Source organism: Podarcis filfolensis, assembly GCF_964270895.1.
Source record: "Podarcis filfolensis genome assembly, chromosome: 17".
Lineage (NCBI taxonomy): Eukaryota > Metazoa > Chordata > Lepidosauria > Squamata > Lacertidae > Podarcis > Podarcis filfolensis.
Genome location: NC_139621.1, coordinates 291,454 through 304,621, shown reverse-complemented (window position 1 = coordinate 304,621; position 13,168 = coordinate 291,454). Strand labels below are relative to the sequence as shown.

At 44.5% G+C, this 13,168-nt stretch overlaps 1 protein-coding gene across 4 annotated transcripts in view; it reads left to right on the top strand.

Moving 5' to 3' along the window:
• LOC310752224 (methyl-CpG-binding domain protein 1-like) overlaps positions 1-12,902 on the top strand; it is a 149,551-nt gene extending 136,649 nt beyond the window's left edge. For 2 of the 4 annotated variants that reach the window (XR_014542874.1, XM_083592132.1), the window contains 2 exons: positions 1,082-1,160; positions 3,474-3,984. Coding sequence is in view for 2 of the 4 variants with exons in the window: in XM_083592132.1 (XP_083448258.1) it covers positions 1,082-1,153 (72 nt within the window). In the remaining 2 variants the exon portion in view is untranslated. Of the gene's footprint in view, positions 1-1,081; positions 1,161-3,473; positions 3,985-12,449 lie in introns of those variants that run through there. The other 2 variants (XM_083592133.1, XR_014542873.1) reach the window with 2 other exon arrangements.
• The last annotated feature ends 266 nt before the right edge of the window (positions 12,903-13,168 follow it).

The following is a 13,168-nucleotide window of genomic DNA, read 5'->3' as shown; positions in this document are numbered from 1 at the left end:
GCAAACTTTGACAACTCATCCCTGTGGATGTGGCAAATCCCTGTTTATGAGCAAGTTAAAAAAACACAAATCCCAATACTGATCCTTAGAGGACTTCACTCTCTACATCTCTCCATTCAGAAAACTGCCAAATAATTTCTGCTCTTCGTTTTCTGCAATTTAACCAATTTGTGATTCACAATATGTTCTCCTCATATTCCCAGACTGCTAAGCTTACTCACGAGTCTTTAATGTTGAAAGCTTCTTGAAAGTCCAGATCTACTTTCTTATTGACACTCTCCAAGAACTGTAATAAGTTTGTGAAACTGAACTTGCCCTTGCAGAAGGCATGCTGGTTTATCTTGCAAGTCATCATTTTGTAGCTGGCTCTGCTTCCTCTAGTCATTATTTTGCACCCTGGCTGGAGCTTGTTCATTTTGAGTTCTACAAACGAACAGTAGATTTTGGATACCCTTTGCTATAAATCATAATGAGAGTCAATCTGGGCCAAATTTTGGGCTGTAGATTTTAAATGGACAATTCTGTGGCTTGGCAATCACCTGTGATTTGTCAGCATTTACAAGCAGGTGCCCAAGTTTTTCCTGGATTCAAGTGGTTCCTTCTGTGTCCAGAGGTGATGATGCCCTAGCTAGTTTTTGTTGTAAACTTCAGGGCTTGTTTCTTTATGGTGTGGATTTGTTCTGGACACATACAGACAATGGAATTTGCAGACTCTGAGGGAAAGGGAAGACAGTCTGAGAAACAGGAAGCTAGCAGGAAGATGCCCCCAGGCCCCAAGCTTTTTGAAAAAAGGGCTCCCTGTTGCAAAGATTAAATTGCTATGTAGTTGAAATTTAACTGTAATAAGTGAAAGCACCTAGTATAGGTTTTCCAGCAGACTGCCTAATCCACATTTAGTCCACTCATCATGTCTAAAGAGCAACAGCCCCTGAAACAAGCAAGAGCTGCCATAATTAAGAACTACAGTACTTTTTACTGTATCATTTTTGTGCTATTTCACAGTGACATCCATTATTTCCATTAATCCTCGTTATTTCCATTAATCTTCATTACCTGCCTGTCTCATTCCATATCTTTGCAGGATTCCTTGATGACGATCTCACTGATGACATTGCATGTGTTAAGACAATTGTCCAAAGTCAAGTATGGGTAAAAACCTGGTGAGTCACGTCAGTTTCCTAAGCTCCACAAAAGACAAAAAAGGGTCAGGGGCAGGGAATTGAAGGGGAGAGAGAGAGAGAGAGAGAGAGAGAGACCCCCCCAAAAAAACACTAAAGGCCATAAGTAGAAAATCAATATATACCATACTTTTCCGTGTAAAAGATTAGTTTTTTTACTAAAAAATTATGGTAAAATAGGGGGCGGCATGTTATGCATGGAAAAATACAGTATATACATATACAACCAAAACACTGAAGCCCATAAGTAGAAAATCTAAGTTTTTGAAGTGAAATTGAATAGTCTAGGATTGAGATTAGGAATCTACTTAGAGATTTGTCCCTTTTCATTTCCTTTGCATAAATTCAATGCAGCATGACCCTCAAATGGTGGCATCTCCTATTCAGCAGTTGAAAATGGAAAGATAAAAACCTATTCTTAGCCTTGTTCCCAACTTTCCCTTGTACATGTCAGTTTCATCTGAACTTCCTGAGCAGTAGGAGTCTGAAGGAAGTTTCTAAATTTATTAGGCTAAACATGCTTTGAAGCCTCCTCATGATGAGAAACCCTACTAAGAAAGGGTTCTATGTGTCTTAAACGTTGTTGTTGTTGTTGTTGTTGTTGTTGTTGTTGTTGTTGTTACCCCTCTCTTCAGCCAAAAAGGCTTCCAGAGCAGTTTACATACAATCCGTTAAATCAAGACAGTCCCTACCTGCAGGCTTACAAAATTTCAAAACCACAACAGAAAGGGAAGATGAGAGTAAGGTAACTTATGAATTAAGGAAGGGAGGGGTCTCTTAGCCTTGCCCTGAACTATTGGCATCCTTGCCTGCACAACTTTAAGAGGCAGCATCTGTTCTGCAACCAGTCAAGATCTCCTCAGAATAGGCCGCGATCAGCTCAGATTGTGAGGAGAGGAGGTCTCTAACAAGGAGGCAGCCATAGCTAGCCTGTTCCCAAGAGACATGGCATCCCAAATAGCCCACTATTTGTGCAACCCACTATGACCTTAGAAGCCCACTTCAGTTGCACTGGATGAGCCTGAGTGTCAGTATTATGCAAGAGGGAGAAAAGCTTTTATCTACCGTATTTTTCGCTCTATAGGACGCACTTTTTCCCCTTCAAAAATGAAGGGGAAATGTGTGTGCGTCCTATGGAGCGAAGCCGCCATAGCCCTGCGACCCTCTCCTGGCTGGAGAGGTGACGCGCCCCTATGGCAGGAACCTCCATAGCCGCGCGTCACCTCTCCAGCCGGAGAGCGCGCGCGGGGCTAAAGAAGCCCCCCGCGACCCTCTCCCGGTTGGAGAGGTGACGCGCGGCTGTGGCAGGAACCTCCATAGGCGCGCGTCACCTCTCCACCCGGGAGAGCGCGCGCGGGGCTAAAGAAGCCCCCCGCGACCCTCTCCCGGTTGGAGAGGTGACGCGCGGCTGTGGCAGGAACCTCCATAGGCGCGCGTCACCTCTCCACCCGGGAGAGCGCGCGCGGGGCTAAAGCAGCCCCCCGCGACCCTCTCCCGGCTGGAGAGGTGACGCGCGCCTATGGCAGGAGCCTCCATAGCCGCGCGTCACCTCTCCACCCGGGAGAGCGCGCGCGGGGCTAAAGAAGCCATAGCCCCGCGACCCTCTCCCAGCTGGAGAAGTGACGCGTGACTATGGCAGCAGCCTCTCTGCTGCGCCTTTCCGCTGCTCCCTGACCTGCTCTTTGGGGCTGGTGGTGGGCTTCCCCCCGCCAGCCCCAAAGAGCAGGTCGAAAGGAACCTGAAGCCTGGAGAGTGAGAGGGGTCGGTGCGCACCGACCCCTCTCGCTCTCCAGGCTTCCAAGGTAGCCGCCTGAACGCACCTTAAACGGCACCTTGTTTTAGAGCGGGAAAACAAGAGGGGGGAAATTCTCCCACTCTCTGCACAGCGCTTCCTGCCGCTTCGCTGAAGGGGCGCTGGGCAGAGAGCGGAATAATTTTTTTCCCTTGTTCTCCCCCCTCTAAAACAAGGTGCGTCCTATTGTCCGGTGCGTCCTATGGTGCGAAAAATACGGTACTTTCTACACCCCAGGCATCCTTTGCAGACACATCAGTCATGCCCATTGCTTCACTTTTTGGCAGCAAGTCTATAAGTTTAATCCTGCATTGTGTGAAAAGGTTACTCCTGCTTGAACCACAAACTATGTGCATTCCAAATTTTAGGTTCATTCCTATGTCAAGGTGAAATTTTGTATTTCCAGAACTGTGGCAACAATATATGTATTTGGATCATTTGATATGTACCTGTTTGAAGGGAAATCCAAGGAATGTTGATTTTTCTTCTTTCTACATTCTTAGGATCCGGACAACCTTCACAAGAAGGTGTAGTACAAGAAGACAATTCTTCCTTGGCAGTTGTGGTTTCTGAGATCTCCATTCCTACTGGCCCTTCATAATCAAACCTTCCAATTCCTTCTGATGGCACTTGAAGAGGGAAGCCCTTGCTTTACAACATTTCAGAACTTCATAGCTCTTCTGAACTAATGTAATACAAAGGCTTCCTAACAACACACGGCCACTCCAGAGCCCATGATAGAAAAGGAAGCCTGTCAGATTCAATCCTGATAAAATAGTCCTGGTTATGTCATGTTGAGACGAGGGAGATGAGTTAGTAATAACTACCAAGGCTCTCTGACTCCACCGCAATGTAGGCTCAACTAACAAACTGGGAAATGGCAACTTCCTTCATTTGCTGAGTAGGACTGGGATTACATAGGGAAGGAAGAAGACCTGCAGCCTAGTTAGGATTCAAAATTTGCTGCTCTTTTGATTTCTGCGCTTGAATTATCAATAAAAAAATTAGATGCAACTTATCTCTCTCTCCTCCATTATGATCAGTGGGTAGAGGCTTCCCCAAGTAGTCTTAATTCTATTTAATAATTCTACTTAATAATTCTTTGCATTCCCATCCTCAGGTGCAAGTGCAACTGCAAAAACTGAGTGGGAACAATTATTGATACTCTATATCCGTTTCATAACTTAGGACCACATAACACATAAAGGATATTTCACCAGTCCAGTTTGACCACTGCCCACAAATGCTGGCCATGGAATTAATAGTGTACAGTCATCTTAGCATAGCCTTCCCTAGCCTGATGCCCTCCAGATTCCCTCATAGAGTTGGAAGGGACCCAAGGGTCATCCAGTCCAACCCCCTGCAATGCAGGAATCTCAGCTAGAGCATCCATATGGCCATCCAACATCTTCCTAAAAACCTCCAAGGAAGGAGAGTCCACAACCTCCTGAGGGAGTCTGTTCCACTGTGGAACAGCTCTTACTGTTAGAAAGTTTTTCAGTTTGTTTAGTTGGAATCACTTTTCTTGTAACTTGAAGCCTTTGGTTTGAGCCCTACCCTCCAGAGCAGGAGAAAACAAGCTTGCTTCATCTTCCTTGTGACAGCCCTTCAGATATTTGAAGATGGCTCTCATATCTCCTCTCAATCTCCTCTTTTCCAGGTTAAACATTCCCAACTTGATCAGAGCTTGCAGGGCAGCAGCTGAAGAAGGAGCACAAAGGGTTTTCTTGTGTGTGTTTCTTGTGGCTGATTAGCTGCTCTCCCTGTGCAAAGGTCAGAGGGGGCAGGGTTTCTGTTGAGGTAGGTGATTAGCTGTGGGAGGAGCTTATCAGAGCTTGTAGGGCAGCGGCGCGCGCCTAGTGGCACGTGCAGTTTAATCCATCTTTTAGATTTAGGGGAGCTAGTCTCAAACGTTTGTTGGGGAAAACCTAGTTTTTTTTGGGGGGGGGAGTTATTTGTCCTGTCTTCATGCTTCTTATGATGGAGGACGGCTGTAGCCACCCCCAACAACACGTTCTCAAGATGGAGGGTGAGGGAACAGCTGCAGTCGCCTGCGGTTCCTGCGCAATGTTTGCCATCTTGCCAAAGGTTGCAGGCAGCTTTACCGGCAGCAATTGCATGTTGATTGCCCTCTTAAAAGACAAAGTCCAGCAACTGGAGGAACGTGTAACTACGCTCCAAAGAATTAGAGAGCTGGAGCTCTTCTTGGAAGCAACAGAGCACACCGTCTCCACCAAGGAGGAGACAGGGGACTCCCCTGAGAAGGAGGCTAGTTCACCAACACAGGAGCCAGATATATGGATAAACGTGACTCAAAGAAGTAGGAGGCCCAGGGTTCGCTCTGATTGTTTAGAAATACACAATCGCTTTGTGTATTTCCCTAGCAATTCCCCTAGCATGGAAGACGAAGAGCAGACTCCATTTGAGGATCTCTCCCTCATTACAGTCAATCAGGTATATGAAGACGAGCAGCAAAGTCAGTCCTCAGGGAATGTGCAGGCGACCTTGGAACGGACAGCTCACGGAAGAACCCCGACCAGACCTAAGAGGAGGCGTGTAGTGGTGATAGGGGATTCCCTACTGAGGGGAACAGAAGCAGTGATCTGTGGGCCTGACAAGATGTCTCGGGAAGTGTGCTGTCTCCCCGGGGCTAAGATCCAAGATGTAACTGAACGACTGCAAGGAATCATAAAACCCACTGACAAATACCCCTTCCTCTTGGTTCATGTGGGAACCAATGACACTGCAAGCAATAGCCTCCAGAAGTTCAAAAGAGATTACGAGGCTCTGGGCAGGAAATTGAAGCAATTAAATGCACAAATTGTCATCTCATCTGTCCTCCCAGTTGAACGACGTGGCCCAGGGAGAGAGGGAAAAATAGTAGAAGTGAACAACTGGCTTCGCAAATGGTGTAAACAGGAACGGTTTGGATTCTTAGATCACGGACTGCAGTTTCTTGAAGATGGACTTCTGGCAAGCGATGGGCTGCACCTCACAACGGTTGGGAGGAATGTTTTTGCCAAAAAACTCAGAAACCTCATCAGGAGGGCTTTAAACTGACTAATGTGGGGGAGGGAGACAGTGCTCCTGAAGGTAGGAGTCTATCAATTGATGAAGATGATCATCCAAATGTCATGGAGCAAACAGCACGCAGACCTAGTGGTGGGAGGAAAAAATCCTTAAATAAGAGACACGGGGGAATGATTAATGGACTTCAATGTCTGTACACTAATGCGCAAAGCATGGGAAATAAACAAGATGAGCTTGAGCTCTTGGTACAGCAAACTAAATATGACATAATAGGCATCACTGAAACCTGGTGGGATAAGTCCCACGATTGGAATGTAATAATGGAGGGATGCAATCTATTTCAGAGAAACAGACCAGACAAGAAAGGAGGAGGAGTGGCGTTATATGTCAGGGATGTGTATACCTGTGAAGAGATCCAAGATTTAGAACCTCAAAGCCATAGTGAGAGCATTTGGGTCAAAATTAAGGGAGAGAAGAATAACAGTGACCTCATTGTGGGAGTTTACTATAGATCCCCAAGCCAAACGGAGGACATAGATGATGCCTTCCTGGAACAGATGGCCAAACATGCAAAAGGAAGGGAGATAGTAGTAATGGGGGACTTCAATTACCCGGATATTTGTTGGATGTCAAACTCAGCCAAGAGCATAAGGTCAAACAGATTCCTCACTGGCCTTGCAGACAACTTCATTGTCCAGAAAGTGGAAGAAGCAACAAGAGGAACAGCCATTTTAGATCTGGTCCTAACCAATGTTGATGACCTGGTTAGTGGGGTAGAAGTGGAAGGATCATTAGGCGCGAGTGATCATGCTCTTCTGAAGTTTACTGTACAGCGGAAAGGAGCAGCCAAGCATACTAGGACTCAATTTCTTGACTTTAAGAAAGCCGACTTCATAAAACTTAGGGAAGTGCTGGGTGAGATCCCATGGACAGTAATACTAAAAGGAAAGGGAGTTCATGATGGCTGGGAGTTTGTTAAGAGGGAGATAGTAAAAGCACAACTTCAGGCAATACCAATGAGACGGAAACATGGAAGGTGCCTAAAGAAGCCAGGGTGGCTACCTAAAGAACTTTTAACTGAGTTAAGATTTAAAAAGGATGTGTACAAAAAATGGAAAAGGGGGAAAACCACCAAAGAGGAATTCAAGCAAATTGCTAGCACGTGTAGACACAAAGTCAGAAAAGCTAAAGCACAGAATGAACTCAGGCTTGCTAGAGAGGTTAAAAGCAACAAAAAAGGCCTTTTTTTCTTTTGTTCGTAGCAAAAGAAAGAACAAAGAAACAGTGGGGTCACTCAGAGGAGAAGATGGTGAAATGCAAACAGGGGACACAGAAAGGGCTGAACTCCTCAATGCCTTCTTTGCCTCAGTCTTCTCCGATAAAGAAAACAATGCCCGACCTGAAGAATTTGGAGCAAATGATTCAGCAGAGGAAACACAGCCCAGAATAACCAAAGAGATAGTACAAGAATACTTGGCTAGTTTAGATGTATTCAAGTCTCCAGGGCCAGATGAACTGCATCCAAGAGCTGGCAGATGTGATCTCAGAACCACTGGCAGTCATCTTTGAGAATTCCTGGAGAACAGGCGAAGTCCCGGCAGACTGGAGGAGGGCAAATGTTGTCCCTATTTTCAAAAAGGGGAAAAGAGAGGACCCAAATAATTACCGCCCAGTCAGTCTGACATCAATACCAGGGAAGATTCTGGAGCAGATCATTAAGCAAACAGTCTGTGAGAAAGGAATGCTGTGATCACCAATAGTCAGCATGGATTTCTGAAAAATAAGTCATGTCAGACTAACCTGATCTCGTTTTTTGACAGAATTACAAGCCTGGTAGATGAAGGGAACGCAGTGGATGTAGCCTACCTTGATTTCAGCAAGGCATTTGACAAGGTGCCCCATGATATTCTTGTAAAGAAGCTGGTAAAATGCGGTCTTGACTATGCTACCACTCAGTGGATTTGTAACTGGCTGACTGACCGAACCCAAAGGGTCCTCTTCATCCTGGAGAAGAGTGACTAGTGGGGTGCCACAGGTTCTGTCTTGGGCCCGGTCTTATTCAACATCTTTATCAACGACTTGGATGATGGACTCAAGGGCATCCTGATCAAATTTGCAGATGACACCAAACTGGGAGGGGTGGCTAACACCCCAGAGGACAGGATCACACTTCAAAACGACCTTGACAGATTAGAGAACTGGGCCAAAACAAACAAGATGAATTTTAACAGGGAGAAATGTAAAGTATTGCACTTGGGCAAAAAAAATGAGGCACAAATAGAAGATGGGCGACACCTGGCTTGAGAGCAGTACATGTGAAAAGATCTAGGAGTCTTGGTTGACCACAAACTTGACATGAGCCAACAGTGTGACGCAGCAGCTAAAAAAGCCAATGCAATTCTGGGCTGCATCAAGATCAAGGGAAGTAATAGTGCCACTGTATTCTGCTCTGGTCAGACCTCACCTGGAGTACTGTGTCCAGTTCTGGGCACCACAGTTCAAGAAGGACACTGACAAACTGGGACATGTCCAGAGGAGGGCAACCAAAATGGTCAAAGGCCTGGAAACGATGCCTTATGAGGAACGGCTAAGGGAGCTGGGCATGTTTAGCCTGGAGAAGAGGAGGTTAAGGGGTGATATGATAGCCATGTTCAAATATATAAAAGGATGTCACATAGAGGAGGGAGAAAGGTTGTTTTCTGCTGCTCCAGAGAAGCGGACACGGAGCAATGGATCCAAACTACAAGAAAGAAGATTCCATCTAAACATTAGGAAGAACTTCCTGACAGTAAGAGCTGTTCGACAGTGGAATTTGCTGCCAAGGAGTGTGGTGGAGTCTCCTTCTTTGGAGGTCTTTAAGGCTTGACAACCATATGTCAGGAGTGCTCTGATGGTGTTTCCTGCTTGACAGGGGGTTGGACTCGATGGCCCTTGTGAAGGGGGGTTGGACTCGATGGCCCTTCCAACTCTATGATTCTATGATTCTAACTCCTTCAACTGTTCATCATAAGGTTTGCTTTCCAGACCCTTGACCATCCACCTTGGTCGCTCTCCTCTGCACATGTCGACACCGTATTCCAAGTGTGGTCTGACCAAGGCAGAATAGAGTGGTACTATTACTTCCCTATTAAGGGACGTAGGTGGCGCTGTGGACTTGCCAATCAGAGCCTAGGACTTGCTGATCAGAAGGTCAGCAGTTCGAATCCCCGTGACGGGGTGAGCTCCCGTTGCTCAGTCCCTGCTCCTGCCAACCTAGCAGTTCAAAAGCACGTCAAAGTGCAAGTAGATAAATAGGTACCGCTCCAGCGGGAAGGTAAACGGCATTTCCGTGCGCTGCTCTGGTTCGCCAGAAGCGGCTTAGTCATGCTGGCCACATGACCTGGAAGCTATACGCCGGCTCCCTCAGCCAATAAAGCGAGATGAGCGCCACAACCCCAGAGTCAGTCACAACTGGGCCTAATGGTCAGGGGTCCCTTTACCTTTACCTTTATTACTTCCCTTGATCTGGACACTAGACTTATGTTAATGAAACCTAGAATAGCATGCCCTTTTTTTGCTACTGCGTCACACTGTTTACTCATGTTAAGCTTGTGGTCCACCACGACCCTAAGATCCTTTTCACATGTACTGCTAGTAAGCCAGGTGTCCCCCATCTTATATTTGTGCATCTGGTTCTTCCTGCCTAAGTTCAGAACCTTACATTTGTCCTTATGAAAATTTGTTTTGTCAGCTTGGGCCCAAGTCTCTGATCTGTTAAGATCATTTTGAATTCTGATTCTGTATGACATCTCCTCAGCTTGTGTTCCAATTGCCACTAATTTATTGCCTCTTAGACACACCATACATTTAAAGCACATAATTCACCCCTGCCATCCTAGGAACTGTGGCGTTCTAAACGGAGGGAAAGGGGGGTTGACCTTTTGGAATTTTTGTATGGTAATGTTCAGTTATGCCATTGGAAGAACAGTTGCAAGGTCCTAATTTATTGCAGGGAATCAAACCCATAGATTCTAACATGTTTGTAGCCATGCCTGTCCTCCTTAATATTGTTTCTGTTAAAAGGGTCACACAAGCAAGACAAAATAACAAATAACAGTGGGGCGGTGATAAGGAAAAAACACACATTTTATTCACACATCAGCAAGGATGTGGGCTCAAGCATAAATGATTATGCAAAACACTAGGATGTGCCCAGACTTGTTCCAAACAGGAAAAACAATTAGTGCCTCCAGCAATATCACACCTGTTGGGAGGAAGCAGAAGAACTATTAGCACTCTGTAATCCCATCCAGGTTTTACACACAAGAAAACCATGAGTTGTCTCACTTACCTGTTATGAACACTTACCTGCTATGAACACTTACCTGTTATGAACACTTACCTGCTATTATCCTAAGGTAAGACTTGGTTATTATACAGCCCCCGCACATAAGGGCAGCCAGTACCACCAATTGATCACAGGAGAAGCGCCACTGATTCAATAATGTGGGTAGACTGTTTGTGCAAAACACTGTATTCAAAATGATCTGTCAAGCTTTGACCAATCAACGTTAGCAAACAGCACCACCTAGGGTACATATCACTGGTACTGCAGCCTTACATCGCACTGCTTTCCATTCAACCCTTTCTGTCAAGGGAGAAAATCTTACCAAGCCAGCAAGGCTTCACTGTAGCAACTTTTATTAATTACTTCCTGTCTAGGTCAAGGCATTTTGCAGATGGTTGCAGACTAAGGTAACTAATATATATTCACAAAAGATCAGCTGACCACCAGATCTTCTCCATCCCACTTTTGTTCCACTCAGAAAAAGGATTGGGAAATATGACTCTAGAAGCCATGGATCCCAAGGCGTGCAGTCACGTACTCAGTGAACCTTGCCCTAGAGAGAGTGTCAAGTCCAGGTGTCAAACTGCCACCTATCACAATCACAAAGGTGATGTGGTGAACCAGGAATGGATTCAGACCAGGACACAAAGAGACTGTGATTTACTTAGCTCGAGGGTAAATAGCTTTGTTTTCTGTCATAGGTGGGTGTCTGGTGAAGGTCAGGAGGAGGGAGGAAACTCAGGTTACAACCCCTGGACCAGCAATGATGTATTGATGACCATGTCTGAACTGTATTCTGGGATATGGGGGGAACTTTTAAAAGTCAATGTCTTCTTTTGTTCAGGGTCTTGTCTTTCTCCCTGTTGGATTAGGTAGGACCCTGCTATAGCAGTTTGCTTTATACCAAATAAAGGTCAGGCTTCTTGGCCACTTCACTTCAGGTTACTCTGGTTGGTGTCCGTTTTTACTCCTCTCTGACCAAGGGAACCACACGAGGACCTAGCGGACTTACAGTGTCCCTTAAGTTATTGCAGTGTCTTTTTCAGTGGTTTACCCCTCACAGAGCTACAATTCCTAGCATTTCTAACTAGGATGTCAGGATTCTTTAGAGGAAGGCATGTGTGGTGACCAGAGCTCAGCTTAGCTCCATTTCTTCTTTTACTTTTTTCTTTTTTCTTAAAAAAATGCCCACACACAAATATAAAATATACTGGCAAATAGACCATATAAATACAAATATCCACAAAAGAACACCAGTGAATATGTGTTGTGGGTGTCCAAAAGCCAATGTTTCCTACAATGGTTGTAAGATCTAGAGCTGCCCACAGAAGTGCCAGCCAACAGCTCTGGCATCAACCATTAAGTCCTCTGCAATGACACACAAATGTTATTTGCAGAGCCACAGACTATAAAAGCCCTTGGACTCCTTGGACCTTTCCACATACCTGCAGCAATGAAGGTTGTCACCTTTGCCTTATTCTGCCTACTCATAGCAATAGCATACGAGGCCAAAGTATACAGCATTTGTGACTTCTACTACGCACTGAAGCCTTTGGGACTGGATCCATTTAAAGGCATCTTTGCAGAACAGTGTGAGTTTTGCCTGTTTGGGTGATCAAACCTTTCCATTGTAATAAATTAATTTGGTCCAATTTGATTGTTGTTTTTTCTTCATTTTCTTTTCTTTTCCTGAATGGTGTATTCCCATGTATTCTGACATTGTTCAGAATGTTTCTTTGATGCTTGAGAGTGGTGAAAGTTTTCAAAGAATGTGGCAAATTTGGAAACTAAGAATCCATAAAACTAGCAAGGTTCAAAGGAGTCATTTGAGAAATTTGAAATGTTTTAGAGACATCACAAACATGTTAGAAGTTATTTGTTAGTTTATAAGCACTGCTTGCTGTTTGCCAATGGTGTACAAGGAAAACTGAAGTTTGAATCAATAAATCACAACTGAGAATTGTTGAAGACAGCATTTTCAAAGTGTTGAAATCAAGGCTGAGGCTGAAATTTGACTAAGCCAAATAACCACATTTTTCTATTTTAATATTTCTGAAATTGTTTTAGGAAACAAAATACATCACTGTACGTTCCTGATTGTCATGTTATGCTTTCCTACTAGATCTCTGTGCAGCTGATCAGTCAAGCAAACTCGACACATTCTACTATGAGAATATAGATGGTGTCCCACGCTATGGAATATTCCAGCTAAGTGGCCTTGAGTGGTGTGATAACGGGAGGCACTCCTCTCAGAATAAATGCCACACACTCTGTGACAGTAAGTGACTTCTGAGATCCAAGAAAAGAGCTTTCTTTCTTTCTTTCTTTCTTTCTTTCTTTCTTTCTTTCTTTCTTTCTTTCTTGTTGTGCTATCTCAGCATCGAGGAAAAGGCACTGCATTCCCTCGCTGCATTATATTTCATATATTTAACAGATGTTACTTTAGGGAACTGTCCTTGGGGAAAATTAACCCTTGTTCAGAAACCAAGTCTCACACAGACAAAATTTCTGGTTAAAGAATGTTTGGATTATTTACTAGCTAAAGACTGGTTACATTAAAGATTGTTTCTCCCAATTTATTTGTTTGTTTATTAATTTATTAAAACTATTTCTATTCTGCCTTCCAATACCTAAGATGGCTTGGCTTACAATGTTAAAAACCACCAGTCAATAAAACATTAACTAAAAATCACATTAAAAAAGAGATGCAGGTACAGCAGATAAAAATTGTTAATGACTAACCACTTTAGCAGATTACAGAAATAAATTATACAGGCCAGATACTTGCTGGAAAAGAAAGGCCTTCATGAAGTGATGAAGGAGGAAAAGCGGGCTCCCCTA